We start from the raw sequence: 25,909 nt of genomic DNA, 5'->3' as shown, positions 1-25,909 counted from the left end.
CACATGGTATTTAATATGTTACAGCTGCCAAATAGGCATAATATAGCCCCTACACAAACAATGGATCAGCTGTTCTCCTAAGAGAGCTTTTCCTTCAGTCAAATGTCAAGAATTCAGAGTCATAAACTGATTTGACTGAAGTTGGAGGAGAAAGCATAGTAAGTCCCCTCTGCTCTCTGACAAAAGGTGTTATGGTGACCTTCCACTGCAAGATGTCCTTGGCACCACTGAACAGGAATGTTTTTGCAACAGAAGCGCTGGTACCAGGTTCTGCTGTCACTCACATCAGTGACTCCTGCTGATTTAATTAGACACTTTCATATTTCCCTGGCTCAGAAACAGGTGTACATTGTATAAACCTGAATGCCTATGGGACAACGACTTTATGACACAGCATATGAAAAGACAATATTGACTAAAGGTTTTCCTGTACAGCTTCCTCCCCTGCTTTCAATGTGTGGAGGTGTTTTATAGGTCATGTTGGTTTTCAGATCGATACATTGTATGGCCTTCCAGCCTGTCACAACAGCACAAGAGAAACTCTCTGTAGCACACTATGGAAGAAGACAGGGGGAGGAGAGGAGTGGTTTGGGCAGGTTCCTCTGGTTGCCATCAGACACAGCATGATCACTGGACAAGTTAAAGGTGATCAGTGGATCTTTGCCAAAAACTGACTATTCTGTTTATTTTGCTACGAGCTACTTGAACAATTATTGTGTGTTTGCTTCTGACAAGAAAATAAGGATGTGACATGGTAGGAAGATCCCAACTCACATGCTAGTCTTACAAACGTGGAAAAGCTAACAAAAACTGACTCCTGCAAAATGAATTGTACTTTCGTAGTGCAGTATGTGTGCTTAAAAATGTAACATGAAAACTGAAGCAATTTGTACAAAAAACACTTTTTTTCCTATTGCAATAAAGTTATATAAGAAATTCTGAGTTCTGAGATACTCAATCTTTGAAAGCATTTAATAAAATATAGTGAAGTAAAATATTGTAAGGAAGAATGAGGAAAAAAATGTATCAGTAACTTACTTTCTGCAGGTTCCTTAGATCTTCTGCCACTGGAGGACTTCCTCAGGAGACTTCGTCCTGAGGTAAAGAGGCTGGTTAGTTCCTCCAGAGGACTGGTGGGTGTCCGAGAACGGGAACCACTCTGAGATGATGAGCCATAGGTACTGACTGAGGCATTCACCATCTTTCCTCCTTCTTGTAACGTGTTTCTGGCTGTAGAATGAGGCACTGATGGAGAGCTTCTTGAGAGACTTCCTGAATGTACAGAGTCATAAGGTGGAGGTCTTTTGAGGCTTAAGGGGGTAAGAGACCTACCCATACTGACAGGAGAAGGTGAGGCAGAGTGACTTTTAGGATAACCATGTGGAGATTGTGTTCTGTATAAGGTAGAAGGATGAGGAGGGGAGGACGTGTGTCCAGGGGTGCTAGTTCCATGAGATACTGTCTGGTCTTTTTCCAGTTTTTGATGACCTGGTGTATGAGGTGGCAGTGAAGATGGAGATGCTCCAGCCTGTTGCTTGATGTAAGACACATTTTCTAAAACGGGAAGCTTTGTGACCTCTAGTGGAGTTAGAGGAGACTCATCAGAATTTGGAGAACACTGCACTGGTGCTGGTGGGAACACCAGGAGTGGAGGTCTGTGAGAAAGCAGATTTGGAAATGGTGGGGGTATATCACAAAGCAAGCCCTTGGGAGTAGATGGCACTGAAGACTTGGTGAAATCTAGGTCAGGCACTGTAGGAGTAGCACACTGAGAAGAACAAGTGTGATGGTCATATTCACATTGACATTTTGAATCTTGGCCTACATCATCAAATATAGGGTATTTCATCTCCTCATAGACTGCTTCACTTTGGTCATCCTCATCTTTTTTGAAATCTCTGAGAATATTCCCAACCATTTCAATATAAACAGGCTCTTCTTCCTCTGTGTCTGGGGCAGGACTGCTGACCTGCGATAGTGAGGCATCTCTAGTGAGTGTTGACTTCATAGGGCCATGCTTTTTGATATACGTTTCATCAAAAGATGTGCTTAGCTGAGTGTTTGGATTTCGTTTCGGCTTAGGAGGTGGAATCTTCTTGGTGTATTCATCGCTGTGAGGTCTCGGTTTGGCTGACACTGAAAACAGAACAAAATATAAAAACATCAGAAGTGTGTAACACACTTTGTTAACAACAGGATCTTTGTTACAGTGTCATAATTCTGGAATAGATTTTCTGGGACCAGCCTGTTGCTGATTTTCTCTGGTATGACATCAGTAGAACACTACAGAAATAACACCCTATTCAAAACACTCCTAAATCATCCCCCAGAATGCTCCGACACTCCAGTATAAAAAGCACTTCCTTTCCTCTGAGACATCTGTTCTCTCACAAACTCTTTGAACAGAGGACTTTCCACTTTTAAATGTTATGCTTTTCAAATATCACTCAGGGATTTTTAAAGACACAGGGAGTTGCCAAAGACATTAAACTAAGTATTCAAATTAACTTCTTATGGCTGCAAGAGAACAGTTAAGATCCTGGACACTCATTCTGGAGTGACAGTGAACTAATTGCAGTGACACAGTGATGAATCAAGACCTTCTTATTTATAGTAGCTTCTTTCATAAGGTACAACAACTCTCTCAGCACTAAGAAGGAGAACACTCGCATACAGATACTGTAAAATTTGTTGTTGGGATAATCCTGAACATTTATTAGGACTCTATCCAATGAATTAACATGACTTTAATGAGGTCAAGGGGGAACAAAGTTATTTCTCAGACTCAGGTCCTTCCCAAACAGGTTACTTTTATAAACAATAGATAATTTTGTCTTTGAAATTATAAATCAAAACACTGAGATGAAATTAATTTGAAATGAGATGTCAAGAGTTTCTTGGAAAATATCCTTTATTAATAAAATAATCAAGAAAAAAATGGAAACTGCATTTTTTTCCACTTTGTTTAAATAGTTAAAACACCTCATTAAATGTTGAGGTTAATAAAATGTCTCACTAAATATGTGGGTGAAGTCCTTTTCTACCCTAAGCAGACCAAACAACCTTATTCAGAAACAAAATTTACCACATACACTACATCTAATTTATATTCCTATAGGGCAAACAGGTCTTGGATTTAAAGTTTTGATACCTCATTGGTAAGTTCCCCAAATGAAAAAGAAATGAACTAAACCAAACAAACACCAAACTGACATGCCAGTTTAGAATGGGAGCGTTCCTGTCTTACCAAACTTTGCTGCTCCTTGCAATGCTCTGCTACAAATCTGCCACTGCACACTCAGTGCTCAGAGAGATTTCCAGACACCCTCTGCTGACTCATGAGAAAATGGCCAGCTGATTTTGATTATTAAACCCAGCAAGCAGTGCTCATGGAGTTAAAAAACCTCTTTTAGAAACAGTCTCAACCATATGATGAAAGCCAGCAGCTTGGCACTGCTCTGCCAGCTGACGGACAGTATTTTGACAGCCTGTGAGGACACCAGCACAGGAGTGGAAGATGCTTGCATTTCAGCATCTTACTAACATGCTGGAACTAACTGGTCAGTTTCAGAAGAGGATTTAAACAATGTTATCACTTTATGAAACTTTTGCTTTGAGCTGCTAAATAACCTCTCTTCAGTTCTTACAAGGCATAGCAATAAAGGCAGACGTGAAACAAGATTCCAGTTTTGTTTAGGAATAAGGAGCTGTGAATGTATGCACGTGCACATATATGAAGTAATAAGACTACTCTTCCTTGACAGCATTAAAGCTTAACATATAAATGAAGTACAACAAAACAAAAAGAAGTCTTGTTAGAACTAGAGGAAAAAAAAAAAGTTATTCTTTCATGATGATTCCAATTAATGTGTTCCACTCAGCAGCAGGCTGGGGACATGCAAAAGCTACCACAGATAAGAGTATTTGGTAGCTTGATAGTTTTCCACTACATGGATATATCCTAATACACTTTAAATTTGTCTTTTTAATTAACCCAAATTAAATTTCTTGGATGTATTAGAATAGACTGTTGGGAATGATATGTAGGCTACCAGAATCATTTGGGCTTTGCAAAAAATATTACTCCTGATGTATTTGATAATACTAGCAGATTTTTCTTTGCCAGGCTTCCAGCTAAATCACTTTCTTTTCTGTTTAGTCTGTTCTTTGTATATTATGTTCATATACATTCTCCTGACATAAAATTTGATCTCAGTCCACTCTCCACCTCTGTTAATTTGATTTACAAGCGTAGCAAAAGCAATCAGATTGGTACCATTAAAATGAGGAAACAGGCACAAACTGCCAGATCATTTTGAACCATGCTGCTGAGGACCTGAACTCCACTTTAGACTGGCTAAAAGATCAGAGACTTCACTGCTTTTGAAAGTTGTATTTTGTGTACAGAGGCTTTTTGCATTCTTCAGTTCCCAGTGCTGCCACCCTAATAGATACCTGAGATACAAATGTTTCCTGCTCTTCTGCCTTCCCCACACCCCTGTTCCCTGGGCTGTCTTCTACATCTCTGGTGTCACACTGAGAACCTGCTCTGTCTCAGCCACATCCCCACTCTTCCATCTCTTCATCTTGAGAGATGTTAATGATGGACAAAGTAATTGAAAGATGCTCTTGTGCTGGAGGTCATTCAAGGCTAGTGTTAACTGATATTTTTACCTAAAAATAGCTGAATGTGTTTAAGGGTACTGCGTTTTCAAACAAATTGCTGGAAATAGCATCTTTAGACTCTTCCCGCCTTACATGTTCACAGATTTTATCCAACTGAAGAGGTTCTGCCATGTAGTCTAGACCTGTTCTTAGGTGTTTGGACTTGTATATGCAACATTCACAAGTTATTACATTACAGAAAAGGGAAAATGAGTGACATTCTGCCATCTAGTCTTGTAAAGTATCTTTGCATGGGTTGAAATTAGGTACCACACTGACACACAGAGAATTCTCATCTGCCATTTCATGATATGTAGCATTAGACTAAAATATCTTGGTGACATTTTCAACAAAAAGGTCAAATGTGTCAGTCTTGCTGTATGATACACAGACTAAAAACAGACATAGTGAATGATTTACTTCCCATTTTCTGCAAAAAGCATTTTTTCCTCTGCCACTTATTATTTTATTAAGGCATCTATTTCCAGGACATGGTATGTTGCTGAGATCTTTCCCCCTCCTTAACAAACTGAACTTATCAAACTAAAATTTTAAAATAAATGCTTTAAATATTTTATAGAACTTATAAAAGTACAGAGGAAGCTCCTATGTGCTACATGGAATAGGAGCATTTGGTACTATAAAACTTCCTAGAGAAAAAAACACAAGTAAATGCATAGGGCAAATAGCAAAGGGATCTTTTTATCATGACTGGGAACAGAGGAACTGCTCAACATCTACTGGGAACTCCCCTCAGCTGCAGTGGGGCATTCAGGAGGCAAACTGAATTAGCTTAAAGAAGCCAATGATGCAAGATGCTTATGCTGTTTAATTAGAAAGGTTTCTACCCTGAAACACAGCTCCATAGCAAGGGCTAAACTCTACAGCATACTCGATAAGGGAATATGGATCATGAACTACTGCTCCATCCAGAGTAACAGAAAAAAAAACCCCCAAAAACAAATAGGAATCCTGCAACCGAACAGAACTGTGCAAAGCTAATGAAAGGAGCAGAGAGTATTTATACAGTTCCTGTGTTACCAACATTTGGCAGGGATAAATGTGCATGAATGCAGAAGCCCTGGCAAGATCCCATAACCAATGAAAGGAGATTATTTGGCAGTCTCCAGAGAGGAACAGGAAAGATTGCTTTAAGTACTTGACATTTATCAGGCAAAAAAAGCATTCGGTGCCTGCTGGGAACATAAACTCCTATGAAAAGCAAACCATGCTGACATATTGGTGATACACATATTGCTGTGTTGTCAGCTCTAAACATGGAGTAATTAATGCTTTTCAACATAGATTACTACATCCTTGGTGCAACTGTTGTCAGTAACTCGCCTTGAGAACCTGTCACTCATACATCAGAGCACACAGGGCCTGATCCAAAGCTAAACAGAGGAAATGAGAGTGAGGACTATTTCTCTCCCTGCCAGGTGAAAGTTCCCTTAAACAGCCACTTCAAAAGTGGATCACAAAGCTCTTGTGAGGGTTTCTGTTACAGACACACACGAACACAAGGGACTACCAGGCCTGCAAGGAGCCTGAGCAGACCAGAGGAAGAGCTCACCAATTTCATGGTCCTCTGTCCATGCAGGAGCTGCCCAGCTGTGGAGGCTGCAGGAGCTCAGACTGATGTGTTAGTGGATCCTTTTTTGCATAAAAACCACCCAGACTACCACAGCTGATAAACCGGAGGCACAATGATCCTTGCAAACAAAGCTGAACTTCACAGTGTTTATACTCCTTGGGCAGGAACTCTCAGCATTTAATCACATCCTACTATCAAGCCATTATCTAGCTCTAATAAACTGCAAGTGAAACAAAACATGCAGGCTGTAATAACTTCAGTTCTTGTCTAGAAGCAAGAAGCACAGTGCTTTAAATAGCCTTATGGAAGCCCTAGTGAATAAGCAGAATATGACATTTTTGAAATGAGATATTTGTAGCGCAAAGGTTACACATAGCTTTCAGATATGCCCAGATAATCTGCCCTTCATAGTTAATTTTGGAAATACAGAATGCTTCTGTTCATCTTCTCCTTCTAAACTGTTTTTTTTTTTTACTCTTAAAGGGGAGACTGAAATATGAAAATGTGTTATCAGATTGTTTTTTATTATTTGCTCACTGTATAAGGAATGAGTGAAAACATCTAAAAACTAAAATTAATTTTGTAATTTTCTGTTGTCCTGTGGGTGTTTTACCACCTTTTGCAGTTCTGAAACCAAGTCAATTTATTGCATTATTCACCATAACAAACAGAATAAAAATATATGTAACAGGAAAACTCCCCTGTTTCAATTTCTACAAGATGATCCAGCATTCAATTTCTTTCTAAATGAAGGAATGATTTGGGGCCTATTTTTTCTTTTTAATTCTTTAAAATGTTACTTTGTATGCAGAATGAATTAATTTTGCTGTATTTGGAGGGTTACTTGTATCAAAAAGAGCCTCCAGGAGTGAAAGGAAATAGAATTTCTTTAATGAAACCCTGAATGTGCTGGATACGGAATCAACGATGCACAGATTCTGAATTACATCACATAATTCAACAGAGAAAACCCAGCTCTAGGGTAGCACAGAACCTATATATATGTTAAAGTTCAAGACTATGAATAACCCCACCGGCTTTAATGAAATGAACTGCTTGTTCAAAGTTGGACATCATCTTCAGTGCATTTGTGCACTGGTGCTTACATTGGGTTGGATCTCATTATCTCTGTAGATGAAGTCTGAATGTTCTTAGTGAAACTGATTTTTAAAAGGCACAGTCCTCTGAACTGTGTGAAGATTGGCACCCAGGAGACCTGAGTTTAATTCATCTCTTTGTCACAGGCCACCAGGCCTCACCTGTCATTTTACTACTTAATGCTACTTTCACCAACTACCTTTTTGCCAGTTTAGGCTCAGAGATATTTTACATAATGTTTTTAATCTATTTGTTTCTATCAGCCCTTGCACAATGATTCCCCTCATTGGAAAGCTGTAGTAGAAAACAAAAGTGAATGTAAATGTATCTACTGGAGATGTGCAGTGTCGAACACGGATCTTTTCTTCTCCAAGGAATTTCTGCAGGCAAGTGTTCCTACAGTCATGAGCAGCCATAAAATATACACACAAAACCGCATCTTGGCAAATGTCTATAGAAACGTCATCACTAGGTTGAAGTAACATCAGCAGTGTCCTGATGGACACAAGTCCATTCCCTCCAGGTTACTTTTTCCTTTTCTAAAATATGCTAGTGGCAAAAAGTAAAGAGAGAAAGGATGTGGAAGAAATAAAAGAACTATCTGATTCATTCAAACAGCTTTGAAAGTGGTAGCTGATTTCAGTAGAATTATTTTATGCAATACATATTTTTTTCTTCTCCTGAATCTATTAGCTCTTAGTGGAAATTATTTGGACATTTAAAGAGGACAAACTATACTGAAAATGAAAAGACTAAAAGAGTGTGTCATAAAATACAACTGATGTGCTAGTTGGATGTCTCAAGGCTATGATTAACAAGACTTCTTCAATGGCATTCAGGTCCCTTTATTTTGGCTACAACTTCCTTCAGCTTTTAAAATGATTGATTTCTGCTCTAATTCAAAGTCGTGGAAAGCTAGTGGCTGCAGTAGTGCTACTACAGAATTAAACACCTGTATAACACAGAGCAGAATTGGGTCCTGCAGTTAAATTCAGTTCTGCATTAACTCAACAGTACAACTACTGCAACTGATAGGCACTGTGGCTGAAGACATGCTACTGCCAGATTCAGCTTAAGCCTGTGTAACTGGGCCACAAAACTGAATTCTCAGCCCTAATAGCCTGGCTCCTTACATGCTGTGCATGCCAAGGCAGCCATACCTGCTGAGGATTCACATGGGGCAAGCTACTGCACCAGCTGCCCTGCTGCCAGAGCCTCCTCCCAGCATGGTAGGGGCTGCAGGTCCTCTGCTCTGCATCACCAAAGCAAAGGCAGACCGAGAGGTGCCAGGACATTTTAAAAACTTTAGAGAGCAGCATGCTGGAGAGAGTCCTTCTCAAACTGCCATGGTCCAGAGCAGACTGACTTCCAGGTTTTCTCCTCCATAGCCCTCCACTTCTCCGCACATCCACTCAACACACTGAACTCTGCTCCCACAGCAAAAAGGTCTCCAGAAAGCATTCAGGAAATTACAAAGTGATTAAGTCTCCTTCTGAATGCCCAGCCTTGTGCTTTTGAACTTCACATCCTAGTTCTTTTAAAGAATGAGTAATTGATGTCCCTGATTTTTCCAGATAACTTTAAATAGGCAAAGAAAAAAAGATATGCCTGAGAAATAATTACACATTATTTGCTATCAAGCCTTTCTGTACTATTCACTGAATCTAAAAGTTAATGTCAGTCAGCACAGCCCAGGAAAAGCAGAAAAAACAAGATTGCAGACAAGTAAGAAAAGTCAATTTGAATCTTCCTCCTTTTACAGGAAAACTGATGAACTGAGTGCAAACAGAGGCAAACAAATAATCTTGCAGGAACTTCTTTTAGGTTGCAATGATTTCTGAGTATCCATTTAGAGAAACATCCTTGGATTAATATGCCCAGACATAAGGAGCCAAGTTTTATGGCATTACATGGGTGTAAATTACAGCAGTTCCACTGGAAGCAGGTTCTGAGAAGGAAGTTGTGGGACGATTACTGGTGAAGTGGGAATCTGCATAAAGGACCCTCATTCTGCCCACACATGCAACCAATACTGCCAAAGTGCTGGTTTGTTTTGGTTCCTATGGCCTGCAGTATGCACATGTGAAACAGATTTTGCAGCCATGGAACAATAGCAGTAAAAAATTCTGTAGCTGTATATAATCTGAAGGAATTCTAGGTACAGGATGGTCATTGGCATGGAAATTAATCAATGACAAGCATCATTAGATGAATTACATGACAAGCACGCAAATAGAACCACTGAGTCATGCTTGCAGAGAAACTAATTTACAAAGTGTATGTCCTTGTTTGTTGATGGCTTTGCTGCTCTGCTGCAGGAACCTATACAGAATCAGAGCACTGAAGAGTTAAGAGTTAAATGTGGTCACAGTGGAGTACAGAATCACAGGTCAGCAACATGAACAAAGCCCTTCAGTTTTAAAGCAGCATTTATAGTATGTTGACTGTCATCTTGGAGATGAAACCTGAACAGCTTTCACTGTTTTACTGTAAATTAACTGTTATTGCTCTGTTATTACAGCTACCCACAAAGTGACTGCATTTCACACTGAGAACTGTGCCCCCCCCTTCCCAGCATCTTCCTTGTGGTGCAGCTATTAGAGCCCAGTTGTCATATAGCTGTCATCCTGCACTACCTGCCTCCTCCTTCCTGAAGCCACCCATCTCACATTCCCCAAGTACCACACACAAGACCTGACGCTCTGCATTTTATCTTGAGTTTCTACTGACTGTTTTGTGATTACTGCAAGCACAGCAGCATTTCTGTTGACCTCCAGAAAGAAAAGATCTCTCTTCTGCTCAGAGAGGGGTACTTCAGGGTATATGTGAAGAGCTAAGTCCCACCAACATGTGGGACATGTGGGTCACTAACCCAACACGTGCCTTAGACACCTACACCACATGAGCTCAGTAGGTAGTGGACACCACTGTGATACCAGTAAGCCTTTGACAGCAGAGCTGCTTGTTCATACATCATCTGCTGCCCAAAGGACGCTGAAGGCCTCTGTGGTATCATCTGGCAATGCTCATAGAAACAAAGGCACGCTCCAGTCTCAATGCAACTCCTGGCTTTGCAGGAACAACGTGCTATTGATGACTGGCTGTCGTAGCTGCGGGAGATGATACGGGAAATAATTTGCTGGACTTCTCATTAACACCTTGGAGCAGGTACAGTACAGAGGCTTTCTGACCCAGTATTAGAGAGACACTGAATGAAACTTATGTCTGTAAAAGTTCCTGGCCCTGGGTGGTTTCTAAATCCAGTACCTGTACCCAAATAGTGGACTCAAACAATTTACAGGGAAAAGAAGGAAATCAAGATAGAAGGAGGACAAACGTTTAATGAAGCAGTAGGTTTAGCTCACCTATTTAATGCATCTAGAAAAACAGTCTGTTTTTTCTCACTTGATTTAACTGTTGCTTTGGTTCACAAACATCCTGTCCAAAATACTAATGGTGACTATATACAAAGACCTGAATAATTTGTCCAGAGATGAAACTCTTAATGTTTTAGATCCACAGTAACACTTATCTTCTACTTACAGATGCAATAAGTAGATCAAGTACATTATTTACCTACATAAGTAGCAACCTATTTGCTGAGCTTCTAAAATATTGTCAGACCATTATATCAAGCTGGCAGACCTACCAAGGTGATGTGGGCCTAATACTGACCGCCTGGGGACTCCAACATGAAACACATTGTGGCCAACTATTCCACAGGCATGGCAGCCCCACAAACACTGCTATGCCTCCTCAATGTCCTCCACCACCACTAAGAAACCAACAGATTTCACTAACCTCCTCTCCCACCAAAATTCTGTGGGCTTTATACAGTATTTTTCCTTGAGGCCATCATATAAAAGCCTCTTGCTGCTGGTGAATGACACATTGGGCAGGCCCTTCCAACACCGAGCTCTGATTCCAAAACAAAGCACAAGGTTGATCGCAGGGGTCGAATGAGTCACCACAGCAGGAACATTGAGAAAGCAGATGAGTCCCAATGAATCAGTTCATGTAAAGGGGCAATCTTGTCTTTATCAAAAGGACACCAGGTGACCCTGCAGAAGCAGTTCCTGCAGGTTGTCACTGAGGATCTTTTGGGTGAATATCATAATAGCTGAAGTGGACAGTGCATTGTCAGAGCAGCTCAGAGGCAGGAAGCAGTCCCCAGAGATGTAACCACTCTGCAGCCAGAGGCTGAGCATTACTGAAATACTCAGTTTGATCGGCTTCAGGAAAAGAGCCTCACAGCTATTCAATTTCCTTCCATCTCCATAAGGGTAACTCCTGTCTCCTCAACTCTGAATAAAATGTTGACAAAATCACAGACAAGACACATTATCAGTTGCCGCCCACTCAGAGCTTCTCTGTGCACATGGCATCTACAATCTCATATTGCATTTATTTGCAGAGTGGTCCAGTGGAACTAGTAGAGCCTGCAATAGTGTTGCTCTAGAAGAGTCATGCTGCCTGGCATAGCTGCAGCAAACAGTACCATCTGGGCAGTGTTGTACACAGTTCCAGACAAGCTTTGGAACAACCCTCTCCTTTTTAAAATGCCAGGCTTAACCTCATTGTGCCACCTGAGAAGTGAGACAAAGGATGAAAAGACAAAGATGGAGCAAAAAAAGGAACAAAGAGGTTGCTGCCAGAAACTGTTCCTTCCTCACCCACGACTGCAGAACCTGTTCAGTTCAACTCACAGGCAGAACTAGTGTGAACAAGAAAGATATTTGATTAAAAACTAGCACGCTGCAAAAAAAGGGAAAAAAGACCAAGAGACAGAAGACAGAACAATGAGGAAAAGTGGAGTTCTCTAACAAAAACATTTGAACAGCTGAGGTAAATTAAAGGCAATTAAAGCAAGAGGAGTATCACAGTTCTAAAAGATGTTAGCCAATATCTAAAGGAAGAAGCAGACATCAACTGCCAGAGTATGACTGGAAAAAGTGAGCCAAGATCATAATTTCCACCTGAAAGTTCTACATGAATGAACTGTTATTATTTCCCCTTATCTCTCCCACACTGTGTTTGCAGTGAGCACATACATTGCACTCTCCTCCTCTTCCCCTTTTTCTCCTTCCCTTACATTTTCCCCTTCTCCTTCCCATTTGCTTATAACTCTGAACCATCTATCCTCACCACACAGCCCCTAAGCCAGCCTGAACGGTTAAACTAAATGCAGAAAGCAAGACTATGGGTGTAAAGCCAGTGCTGGTTTTGCCACTGAAAAGTCACTGCTGAAACTGTTATCCCAGTCTGCTTTCTCAGATAATGTATCTTATCCTTTCCTTTACCAAGCAACTATTAATTTAAGAAATACTCTTTTTTATCCTATCTTGCAGCTGTTGAATTCCCCCATGAAGACTGAACAAGGATCTGCTCCCACTGTCACTAGGATACAGGGAAGCACCCACACTTCAAGCATTTGCACCACCACAGGAAACCAGAAGCTATTCCTGTAACCCTGTGTTTACAGCCTACTTCATTTTACTGTTGCCCAGAAGCAAAGCTCTTTGCAGGAATTCATCCATACCACTGAGGCACAGCCTCTGGTACAGGACAGCACAGAACAGCCTGAGCTCTGAGATGGGTTGTTACCTACCATCACCTGGGTCTGTGCTGTAAACCAACAGCATTCAGCATTTCACAGAGTTGGACCACAACCAAAGCCCAAGTTTTGCCATCCTTTTACATGCACTGCAGCACTAGAGATACCAACAAGAGGCTGGGAAAGAGAACTTGAGTAGTTCCTATGCAGAGAAGATGCTTGAAGTCTTCATTTCCACAGTGAATACCCTGAGTTCACAAATGAAACCCTGCCAGATGTTTGGAACTTCAAATTTAGCGAGGATAGTCTTGTTCACATATTCCATTCTCCTCTCAAAACCCTCTTTCTACAGTGCTGTTCACAAAAACACTCACACGTCCCATTAGCCCAAGTTCTGACTGTGAGCAGAAATACTCTTAAGTTAATTGCAAACTACCTCACAAAACAAAGCCCTTGTCACCATCTCTATTTTACAAAAGAGGAATTTGGGACACTGAGTCAAGTGAAATGCTCAAGGTCATCCAAGCAAATGGAAGAGCTGTGAAGAGCCCTGTTCCTTCTCCACTTACCCCACTGTGAGATGGTTAGTATTATTTACAGTAGCCTCCATTTGGCAGAACACTTACTCCCATGTAAACCTGTATTTGCAAGTCTGGGATCTCATAGAAATTAGTGACTGCAGATATTTATCCAAAACAGCCACAAAAATAATCTCATCTTTACCAGAAAATAACAAATAATTCAAACCACAGAACGCCTTGAGCTTTCATGCTTTTGTCTGCAAAAAACTTGTATTTAAGAAAATAAGAAGCCTAGACATATTACCAAGTTTTTTGAGCCACACTAGTGTGATAGTGTCAAGTTTGTACTTGGTGCACTTTCACAAACTTGTTTTTTCTGCTTGTATTTTTTGTTGTTTTAATCAAATGGTTGCTCACTATCTGATTCAGCAAAATCCAAGCATTAAGACTTCCATTGTCGTAAGCAAAAATCTAATCCCATTAGACCTTTCCCAATTGAGGAGACTTTTGTCATTGTCACACTGATCCTAGGGCAAGATTTATAGCCAAGTCATCCTTCAGTATCCTACCAAGAGGAAATGGGAGACAGCTCCCTCTGCAGTCATGCATGGAGGACAAAATGCCAGGAATCTCCATCCCACAAAGCACTATTAGAGCCAAGAACCCAAAGGTTATAAAACTCCTAAAGGCTCCTAAAACAGACCTGAATTTTTCCAGGCATGTTTATGCTCAGAAAGTCCTGTACTTGCAGTACTAGATTTGTTTTACATTACTGAAAATTAAGAGAAGCTAGAATCATTCAATCATTACATGCAAGGTGGTTGTGAATTTGAGAGTATTATTCATCATTACCTCAGAGAAATGATGGAAGCCAGGACAAATATTATACCATTGCACTGGAAATGGATATTCAGCCATGTGTCTTGATGATGTCAAGTACACCATGCTCCAGCTTTTTACTTTCCACATCTAAGCCTTCTCGCACCCTGAACCAACAGCCAGCCACAAGTCACACTAGACTTCGGGGGATGTGCTTCTTGGTTGACATGCCAGCTGTTTGAAGTTGTGAACAATCAAAATTAGCTAAAAAAATCTGTGTATGCTTGGGTTTTTTTCCCCTTGTGCATCTATGAAAAGCTCAGGCTGGTAGACTGTGACCTCCAGGCAAGCTGGTGGCATTGCAAAAAGGAAGCTGTGCTCTGCTGAGCTGTGACTGCTGTGGATGCTATCCCTACACAGCACTGTTTACACACACAAATTGAAAATCATGAAGTGCCAAACACAGTTGTAGCATGTCAGGCATATGCTGCTTGATGTCATTCAGCATTAAGCCAAGTGGAAGAGATGAAAGCAGCAAGCCAGTGCACCTACCAAGACTCCTGTATTCAAACAGTCACTAGAAAGAAATTACCAATGAAACAGAGGATAGCCATGACTGGATCTCACCTGGAGCCAGACTTGAATCTCTTGGGATGTGATTTTGCTAAGCATGGTGAATTCCCATTAAGGCCAATGTGAGTGTAGAGTTTTTGCCTTCCCTGGTATCAACCTCTAGGCAGGAAATGTTTTGAGAGCTCAGTCATGCTCCATAAAGATTTGTCTCATTTGATTGTTTAAGTAAGAACAGAATTAGGGCACCCAGTAAAAATAAGATAAGACCAAGAGCTGGAAATTCAATGCATTTGTTGTAGAATAAAAACTGCAGCTGTTTTGTGTTTTTTTCTTTTAATTCCAAAGCTTAATTCAAAAGTTTTGCCAAACTTTTCTATTATCTCAGACCAGCTCTGAGAGTAAACAGGGACTTCAGGATTTCAGGCTGATACCTCAAGCTCTTGCTCATTTGTCTGCAAAGTCTTTAACAGACAGCCAAAGACAGTATGGAAAACAGAACTGTAGTAGGAGTATTCCAAAATTGTTATTTTTGTAGTTTCATGGACATTTCATTTTACCTAACAGATTCTGAAGGGCTGTCAAAATGAAGCAAGAGAATTACCTGGATTTCTCCTCCCTTCCTCTCATAGCCCTGAATTCAGAGCCATTCAGTGATGCAAAATAATGCAAAAATCTAGTGCTTCATAGTATTTCAGCTCACAGTGGAAATGCTGAGAAGGCCCAGTATTATGGCTCCCTGGGGTATAAACATAATAAAGAATTACAGTCACAAATATAATGACTTAGTTGTTTTTTTTCTAGCAGAAATCCAGGCTTTACATACAAGTGACCTGATGATAATGAATGGATTTATTTACACTATCATCCTCCAGTTACATAGGGGCTATCTATGAAGGTTGAAAATTAACCATGCAGTGGACAAGAGCACCCACATGATAGCTTTCTTCAAAGACTCACTTCTTTGTGGTCATTCTGGTAAAGATTATTGATTCAGACACTAAGAGTACAGCTGAAGTATTTCCAGGGCTTGGTTGGCTCTAAAAACAGCCTAGTGACTTTTATATGATGTGAAACCTGGCTAATACTCTCCCCTAGACCCCAGTTGACTGCATGACTGAGTGGCTCACATTTCTTTCACTTGTTGGTGTGTCCAGGGACTACAGTGACCCTAGAGTCTGTGGATCTCTGGGTGGCAGCAGACTGGAGAAAGGCTCCTGCTCAGGATGTCTGCATTATACCCAACACTGCCCTGAGGTTTGCTAATTCCAGGGCAAAATGGTGTGAATTCACAAGCACAGTTTGGGCCTGGGGTTGCAATCAGGATTATAAACTCTCCCGAGACCTGGAGCACTGTGGTACAAAGTGTGGAAAAGCCCCCATGCTCTGCAGGAATAACAAGCATTTACCAGGGTTCACCAGCTTCAGCTCAGGGCAGGCAGCCTCCTCCTGGACTGGTTGTATGTGCAGTCAATCTGGTAAATCAGCACAACAGTCCCCGAACTCGCATTATTAAGGCTTTTCCATTATCAATAACATCACAGCTTCTATCACCCTCCAGAGCAGAGAGAGATCTGTACTGCAGGGGGCCTGCACATTTAATTTGGTGCTTTCTTCCACAGGTGTACTGTTTCTCAGCAAATGAGCAACATCCTAATGTGAAAAGAGAGATGAGGAATACATAAAGCAACTTTGTTAAATTAAGAAGAGAAAAAAGGGAACACTAAGTACACAGGATAGACTAGCACAACAAAGCTAAAGTACCAACTGCCAAGTCTTGGGCACAATGCAATTCCCAAGTGGGTAACTAGATCTTCATGTCTTTTACCACTGCATGGTCTATTTTCTGTTCAATGCTTGCAGCTTCCATTAACGTTAATGAGTATGCATATGTGCCTTAAGGGTAAGAACATACTCCCTCTGTGACTTCAAAACTTGTTTATAAATCCCTCCAAAAATTGCATTGTGTTCATTGCTCTGCGCAGAAAGCTATTATAACAGCCAGAACTGCTGCTTTTATTCTTTCCTTCCCCCTTGCCCTCCCTTATCTGAGGGACCAGAAAACAGAAAAGATGAAGGGCTGGAGGAGGTGGTATGCACAGGAAAGTAACCCAGTTCTGAGAGCTGCATCTGAAAAATGAGTCGCTGCAGGGAGGAGCAAACCAAAATCTCAGCAAAAGCAAAGAAAACCAAGCCTCAAAAAAACCTATCCCACTCACCCACCCCCAAAATCAAAGCCTTTGAAAATCTCTAAGATATTAAATGCTAGAGAATTGACTAAAATATTTGCTGTGTCCTTCTTGCTGTGGTGCAAGTCAGTGGGAACAAGTGGCTTTCGCAACCAAAGGGGCCAAACCAGAGCAGAGGCCCTGCTGGGGAGAGTAACACAGCAAAGCTGGGTCAGCGTTGCCCTCCAGCCCTTTAACCATTGCAGCAGCAAGGAGGCTGCTGAGATACAGGGCTGAGAAAAGAGAAAACAGTACTAGGTTTCTAGTAGAGACTACACTACTCCAGTGCTGCCAAAGGCATGTATGTAGTGCCACCTGGACACTCAGGGTAGTTCTCAGAAGTCATGTACAGTAGTTAAGAGCCAAATCCTCCTCATTTTACTAACTACAGAGCATGTGTTTTCTGACCCTGTCTTTGACTCATTTTATCATTGCCAGCTGCCTTCACCCAGTGTGCACAGTTAGTTTCAAGTTAAGCTGTCTCAAACCTCACAGTCTGCAAGAGACACATTACAGCATATGAAAAATAATGGGTAATGAAGCACTGAGATCAAGAATCAGATTAAGGTATGTGAAGGAATACAGATACTGCTTTACACATGGCTGAATACTGGCTGGCATTATACCTATATAGCTAAGGTGAACATTAGCTGCAACTTTTTATGTGAAAATGCTGTGCTTAAAATACAGAGCAGGGTATAGGAAAGAGTAAAAAGAGCTAAAATAAATCCTACAGTGCACAACATGCAAGCATTCACGCCTCTCAGGCACAATGACACATGAGGCTCCAGCTGAGCACCCAGTTGAGATGCCCATGCCCTGGGAGTCTTGAGAGGCTGGAACTCAAGAAGCCAGCACCCCCATCTTGCCACAGCCCCACAGCCTGCCCTTTCCTCTTCTCAGGCCCACATCTCAGCAGCCTGGCAGGCTGCAGTCACCACAGACCCTCGCTATGAGGGAGCGCATTGTGACAGTCACCTGCTCATCTCATGCTGGCTGCCCAGGGCTCTGGCAGACTTGGCCACAGGGAAGTGCTTCTCACCAGACCTGCCCACCCCATGTCTCTGCCACAGCTCCTGCCCGGCAGCAGGGTGGTGTAGCAGTACCCGTCTCTCCAAAATACTGCCTTCTGCTGCATCAGCACTGGGCTGTCACATCTGGCAGGAGGCCAAGCAAATAGCCCAGAAGCAGTAGCATCTTAAACTGCCCATAGCTATACCCACCAGAACCCATCTGTCAGTCCCTTTAGACTCGTTAGGTCTGAATAGGGCTCATTAGTGGTATTTCTTCCTTTAGTACCCACAGATGAAAAGATGCATGAATAAGGAATGACATGATGTGGTTACTGCAGAAGACACTTTCAAAGTTCAGGTTATATTCACTGCTTGCTAAAATAGGGAATGAAAGGAAATCAGCACCATGCAAAACCAGCAGAAGTGCTAAATCCCTTTAATCCAAGTTCTGTTAAATGTGGGTAGTAGGGATCAAGTTTACCAAGCAGAGACACCAGTCTAGTGACAGAAAACCAGATTTATGAGAGAGAGCAGCCAGACTGTGACCCCAGTTACAGTTATTATAATTGTTTTTCTCCAGAAGAAAGTTTTCAGTACAAGTTTCCCACCTTTAGAGATTGCTGAGCAACAGAGAGGGGCTTCCACTGCAGGGGCTCAGAAAAGAGCAAAGCAGATCACTCCTTCCACACATGACACTCAGACAGAAAACGCTAAACAAACTGAGTTCAAGAGCTGGGGAACCCTGCAAGCATTTTCATGTATCAGACCTAAACTTCCCATGGGCTCTGAGAGGAGCAGAATTACAGCCAGAAATAGCATTTTGAAAATGCTACTCTGTTTTGAATTGCATTTATGTGCATTTAATTTGCATTGTATGCACATGTAGTCACACACAATTTGCATTTTCAATGTACATAAATGAGTGTATAAATTACATTTAATATATTTTATGGGCATTTATTTATATAACAGTCATCGTTCATATTACTAAACAGAATTTTAACAAAAAGTTTACTTTCAAACTATAATTCACTCTCCTCATTTATGTTTGCACTGCAGTAGATCTATAAACCTTTCTTGTAAGTAGATCTGTAAACTTTTCTTGCAGTAGATCTGTAAACCTTCAATGATCAGATCAGAAAACACTGATTGAGGCTGGTTGTTATATTCATCAATTATACTGTTTTATTAATCCTTTTTTTCTGTCAGATTGGGCACTAAAAGCACATCAATTAATTAAACTCCTACATTTTCTCAATAAAGAGCCTTTCAGGATCAAGATTAGATATGCTTTCCACACTGAAGAGTTATTTAAAATTACCCTTTTCAGCTCTCTCTTCACTTCCAATGTGTGATGTATAGGTCACAGCTACATTTGTTTGCTGTTCCTACTAGAGTTTGAAAACTCTGCAGAGAAGACAACCCACATTTTTAAAAACAACTTTTTTAGATATCTGTAATGGAGGAGAAATGCATTGGGTGGGAGGTGCTCAGTGGGTGCATATGAGGGGTAGCCGGAAGAGTAAAAAAGGAATATTGAAGCATAAGACAGAACACAACAGTGTGGAAACACACCAACAAAATTAAAGGCAAGTTAAAAAGAAGGAGGCCTTTAGGCTGGAGAATGCTTTGTCAGGCAGAGCCAAGGTAGACTGGGATGAAACACACAAACCAAAGTGTTATGACACTGCTGCACAATGAGACAGGGTTAATAAGTGTCATCGCAACTTTAAGGAAGATTCTCACACTCCCACAAATTTGGAAGCAGGAAAAGTGTACTGATCCAGTGTGGCTGTTATTGATGCTATTTGTGCTTCAGGAGGGAAAGGTCTTTCAAGTTCATCAGCAAATTTCTTTTGCCACTTTGTTCTGCAGTACAGTCAGGCTCATATTCAAAACATATCTCAATGTTATGGTAGTTATGATGAGATGGATTCAATACTTTGACTTTACCACAATCAGGAAAAGTGTAAAAGTTACCATAAGAAACTGCTCTTGTTTGTATAAACTGGACCATTATTAAAAAGCAAAAATGAAACAAGTTTAATAAAAATGAATAGTGAAGCTGTCCCTGGTTGCCTAGGAAATGTAACAAATTCCTTTTCAAAGTGGCCACAGACAATAGACATTATAAAAAAGCCAAATGAGCTGGGAACATTTTTGTGACAATTCCTTTGAAGAGATTTCACAATGGTTGATGGAGAAACAATAGAGGGTTTTCATCGTTTTCCATAGTTCCTAGAAAAAACTGCAGCCATTCAGCCTGGAAATACCACAAGCAAATGTGTAAGACACATGCATATATAGATATTTGGGTACCATATGGAAAACAGTGACTGAAAGTTAAACCTGCATGTTCTTAGACTTGAGCTTCCAAATACATTCCTAGGAGAACATGAATGTTGTATCCTATCAACTCTCTCACCTCAAATTGGAAAGATACAAATTTCCAATTTCTTGAATTCAAAGACTGATACTAGAATGAGAAATACCAGATATGGAAAACTTAATCACTTGCATATGAAAACCACACTGGTGGAATCAGAGCTTCACTGTGAAAATACATTCATCAAAACAAATGTTATCATTGCAGTGCACAGGTGAAAATAGAGCCTCTCTGGATGCCAGCAAAGCATTTTAGAAATCAGCCTGTCCATCCAAACACCGTATTGTACCACTTTTGAGTGTATCTTAGACTTTTAAATTTGACTGCTTATTTAAAGAAAACCCTGTAATCTGATCTTTCTACATATCAAAGTCTTTGGTGAAAGCCCTGTAAATCAGGCATGTATAAAACTCAACACATAGAAACAGGGCAGAAATTCTGAACACACAAAACCAACAGTATGGTTAATGGATTCTGTCAATTTAAAATCCTCAGGAGTTTCTTCACAATAGTCTAAAAGTGCTCATCGCTGCACTACATATAATACACCAGCAGAATTCATATAATAAATGTCATATATGAAGTACCACAGAGATTCTCAATATTCCATGAAGATGTTTAGTCACACTAAAATGTCACATGCAGGTATTACCTTTAGTGCTAGTAATGGAGTATTACTCATTCACCATTTATTTCCAGAGATCTTGCTATGAATATTCAGTTCCTAATTATAATAACGAATCCAAGGCACTCTGCAATAGTACCATTGTCAGTAGTACCACTGTTATACAGACCATCCAAAGTGAATACTGCTACAATAACACACATACCACTCAAAACCATTGTGTGATGGACAGACAGCTCAACCTGCACAGAGGAGGAGGAAGCAAAGTGGATCTTGGCCTTGGAAAAAGAAATAACCCATTACAAACTTTGAAATATGTCAGAAGAGACATGACTACATATTACATCTTTGGTGCCAAATATCAAATGGCAGGAAAATATGAGGGAAATGAAACAAAATTTTCAGAAACTTCCACAATAATAACGCTGAAGAAGATCTAGTTTCATGAGGACACAAGGCTGCTTAAGGAGTCTGCCATAACTTTTGTAAGACTGGCAAAATGCTTGGGTGTATTTCAATTACCATTATGATTATTGATCCTTTAAGGCTGTCAAAGTCTCATGCTTCTCAGTAAATTATGGAAAGGACTGAGGAATGGATGTAAAACAGACCTCATTCCTAAAAATCCTAGACATAATGACAAGATCAGCTGTACCAAAAAGCTCAATATACTGAGTGACTCAATGTGCACCTGCAGGGCTATTCGTTACATGACTTAGAAAACGTTAGAGCCTCTCTTACTGCCCTGTCTGCAAAACAAACTTCACTTTGCCTCAGTAACTCTGGTTGTGCAGACTCAGGAAGAAAGAGTGCTAGATTAAGGAATTATTTTAAAAGTACGTATATAATGGTGTTTGTTCTGGTTTGTTTTGTTGTTGTTTTTTAAGTAACTTAAAAGCTCCAGTCTTTCACCTCAGAGAAACCATATCATACCCAGAAGTTCATGTCATGCATTCTCTTCTTGCAATATATGAAAGATTTAGCAGACTTTCTGAGATTAGATTTTAAATTTCCCTGCAGCGCAAATCTGAATGGTTTCTATGTAGGGTTTGGTCTAATAAAATTGTGATAAGCTGCTTTTATATTAAGGGCAGCTACTGAATGCTTGGATTTATCATGTTAGCCTGTTCAGTAGAGTCAATGTAATGGTCACTGTAGAGAACAAGCTATGGAAATAATGGTAAACATCATATGTAAGATGAGTACCAACAACAGCACAAATAAATCTACAGTTATATTCAGCATTTGTGTTCAACCTTGCAATTACAGACATACGTGCCAGCATTTGAATTATACATTGCTTTGCACCTTTGTTATCACTGATGACTTTCTAAATTCAGATTTGCTTGAAGGGTTGTAGCATGAATGTAAGTAACAAGTACTTCTGACCACAAAAACAAACCAAAAGGATACACACTAAGAGCACTACATACCACATGGGATGTCAAAACTGATATGTAACTTAGCAGTGGGAAAGACCAGCAATGATCAGTTGTTCCTAAGGGTTCCTTCTTAGAGTTCACACTGTGACACAGTCATCATGATATCTCCTAGCAGGGAGTACAGCTGGTCCTACTGCTGCACAAAATGCATTTCCAGCACAGAACAAAGGAAGGAGAAAGTACCCATAGCATTAGCTCGTCTTCTGAAGTTCAGAGTAAAAAACTGATATCCTTATTCAACACATTGGTTTATTTACTTCTGAATGCTGCATTAGCTAAATGTAACTGGGAGGAATGGGAAGAGAAAACGTAGGCTCAGATAGAAACATAAGTTTCAGACAATACATTATATCATCTTGGGTAAAATTTTTACCCTTGGATGGTATTTCCTTGACACAGAGTTTCAGGACCATGCAGTATTCTTTCTAATTACTTCTGTCCTTCACTTCTTTGTTGAAAAGGACCCCTTCCAAAGCTATGGTTTGCACAGTGCTTGTAATACATTGAGTGGTCCTTGGCTGACACACAGATATCATTGTCCTACACACCATCTGATAGAAGTATCTTTTTCACTTTCCTTTTAATAAATTCAACTCATTCCCTATATGTCACCTGGCCACATAAAGTGATATAGTTCTGTGAGAAATATCTAAGGTTGGCAATTACCCACTGATACAACATTTGGAGAACAATGATCTCGGATATGCATGCTGACACTGTTCACAGTTGGAGAAACTTGCAGATAATTCTTAAAAACTAGATTTTCAGCTGGGTAATTTTGACCCTGAGTCACCAAAAAACTTTTTTAAAAAAATAATAACAACATTTATATTGTTTACCTTCAGTCCTGTCTGGTAGTTTCCCACTTTTACTTGTTGTTCCAGTGTTGACTGTTTCAGATGAGGTGCTCAGTTTGGTGTTGGGGTCTCGCTTAGGTTTTGGAGGTGGTTGCTTACGAGAGCTGCTGCTTTCGTCATCGGTTCCTCCAACAGAATGAAGGGACTGGGATCTCACGGTAAAGCCACTGGAGCAAGGATGTGGCAGTCTGTCCTGAGGAGCAGGCATTGTCATAAATCCCATGCGGAAATGTTTGCCCACATAGCTTCCTTCATTTCCTCTCACTACTTCTCCACCTATTCTGTAAGAGAAAATATGCATATATATAAAGGATCCACCTTTGCCTGAACTGTACCTACAACCAGGATATCAGTTCTGTCTGTGCTGAGCAGACTGAACTTTTAAATTTGGACAGAAGCAATACTCTTTTTTTTAAGATAACTACTAGAATGATCTATTTTCCATCATATGTTGTCAACAACGGAAACGTACATACATGGCTATGCACTCAAGATTTTACACAAAGTCAAGAAAAGCTTTTGTTTAGGTTTTGTTGTATTGTGACTAAAAATCATCTATAGAACAAATTTCAAACATAGGACATCAGAAAAGTTTGAGAAAATAAGATACTGTGAGTAGGGCAAAGAATATTGCTTTAGAAATGCAACATTATGTATTGATCCACACTCCCCCACACTCACGTACCATGGGAAACAAAGCTCATGGGGTCCAATCAATCATTTTCTTTAGATTAAAGAATAGTAAGAGAAAGAAATGCTCTAAAAATTACTTGTATATAGGAAGCCAAAGATTAATATCTCATCAAATCCACATGAAGCTGTAAACACGGGCAGCATCAGACTAGTATGATACAAGCATGAAAAGGCAATGGACTGTGGGACACCAGGAAGAAAATAACCCCCAGCAATTCAGAAACACAGGGAAATCTCAGCTGAAACAAGTGCTGTCGTACCAAGTATTACATTGTACTGTGGATGGCAGGACTGAGAACCTGGTACTATTTCTGCTCTACTCATGCATGCTTATCAGTTCTGAAAAGCAGCTCTTACTGGCGCTTACCCTGTAAACTTGCAGCACATTTCAAGTCCGGCAAAACAGTGACTATACAAAGAAACTCAGCAACACACATGGGTCAACATGGGCCTGTTTGCCAGGAGGTTTGAAATGGTACCATCACAGGCATACAGAAATGGCAGTATGAGATCTGCAAAGTAGCAGAAAGCCCTAATTACCTCCTGTTTACCCTTCTCATAGAGGGAATCCCTGAACAGGATCAATCTATGCTTCTGTAAGTTTCCTATTCAATGTTTCCTTGGGCTGGTGCAGTGTATTTGGTGCTATTGCCTTCTTTAAAAAGACAACTCTATATCTCAACAGTTCATATGAAGAATAAGGTCACTTAATTCCCTGACACTGTCCCTACCTTCTTTGTAGGTTATATACAATCTGTATCTAATTGTCTTAAAAGTGTCAGATTGGCACTGTGCAACAGTGAACAGCAGAACCTCCATTTACTTGTTACTATCCTTTCATTTGTACTTAAATTCCACTAGTGGAGAGGTCCACTTTTCAAACTGGCAATGGCTGAACAGGTCTAACTGAACACGTGCCACTCTCAAGGGGCTCTGACACCTACCTGCACATGTACATACACACGTGCATACACCCACATGCACACACTGGTCCATGTTCATAACCAAGTTATTACTGAATCCTAATTGGCATCAATTCCAGAGGGATTTGCAGCCAGAAAGATCAAAAGGTAGAACTCGTTAATTTGAAGATTAATAAAAAAAACTGTGGCTAATTTAAATTATTAACTATGCCTCTGCTAATCTTTCATAAGTTGCTCTGAAAATAATATAATCCTCTGATGCTGGACTACAAAAAGGGCCTGTCAAATTCTTTAAAGAAGATTACTATCCAAACACACTGAAGAACGCACGTGGGAGATCTGCTTCCTTGTGTAAGTCCACTGGATAAATCACAGTTAGCAAATAAAAATGTTGGTTTGCTATGTCTCTGACATGAAAATTCTTACCAGGTAACACTACTCAATTAGTGCTGTGGGAGGTATTTAGAGCACACACTATAGAGCAGATCCTGTTCTGGATGGACTTGCAGAGATTCCGCTTAGGTGACAGGCTTGACTCTTTTCCTAAGAATACACAAAACAGTGTAAAAACTTATTTGTCAGATCAGAGAGAGGTTGCAGGTGTAGATGGAGCAGATCTTGCTGTTCTACATCCTTCGCTCAGCTACCAGACAAAAACAGCAGGGCACTATTTCCCTCATTTCAACAACATTTAAAAAAGCCTGTGTCTCTTTGAGCGTAGGAGCCAACCTTCAGCTGACGGTTAAGCACTGCAAACCCTAAGCTGAAGAAAATTAGCTTCCAATTCTTGGTCCTGGACACTGGTCACCAATCAGGATCATGGAAGGCTGAAGTCTGTTACTTATTCTGGTAGTGACTCCCGATGTCAGGCAGAGGGTGTTTCTTAGCACAACTTGACTTTACAAAAGGACAGCAGATTTA

General features: G+C 40.4%; 1 protein-coding gene across 1 annotated transcript in view; it reads right to left on the bottom strand.

Moving 5' to 3' along the window:
• The window catches only part of NYAP2 (neuronal tyrosine-phosphorylated phosphoinositide-3-kinase adaptor 2), a 122,338-nt gene that overhangs the window by 45,077 nt on the left and 51,352 nt on the right, over positions 1-25,909 (bottom strand). The window contains exons 2-3 of the mRNA XM_010001618.1: positions 23,355-23,653; positions 1,039-2,136 (exon numbers count right to left, since the gene is read on the bottom strand). Coding sequence (XP_009999920.1) covers positions 1,039-2,136; positions 23,355-23,653 — 1,397 coding nt within the window. The remainder of the gene's footprint in view (positions 1-1,038; positions 2,137-23,354; positions 23,654-25,909) is intronic.

Source organism: Chaetura pelagica, unplaced genomic scaffold (assembly GCF_000747805.2).
Source record: "Chaetura pelagica isolate M959 unplaced genomic scaffold, ChaPel_1.0 scaffold207, whole genome shotgun sequence".
NCBI classification, from domain to species: Eukaryota; Metazoa; Chordata; class Aves; order Apodiformes; family Apodidae; genus Chaetura; species Chaetura pelagica.
The sequence above is the reverse complement of the archived record's forward strand: the minus strand, read 5'-3'. Positions and strand labels throughout refer to the sequence as shown.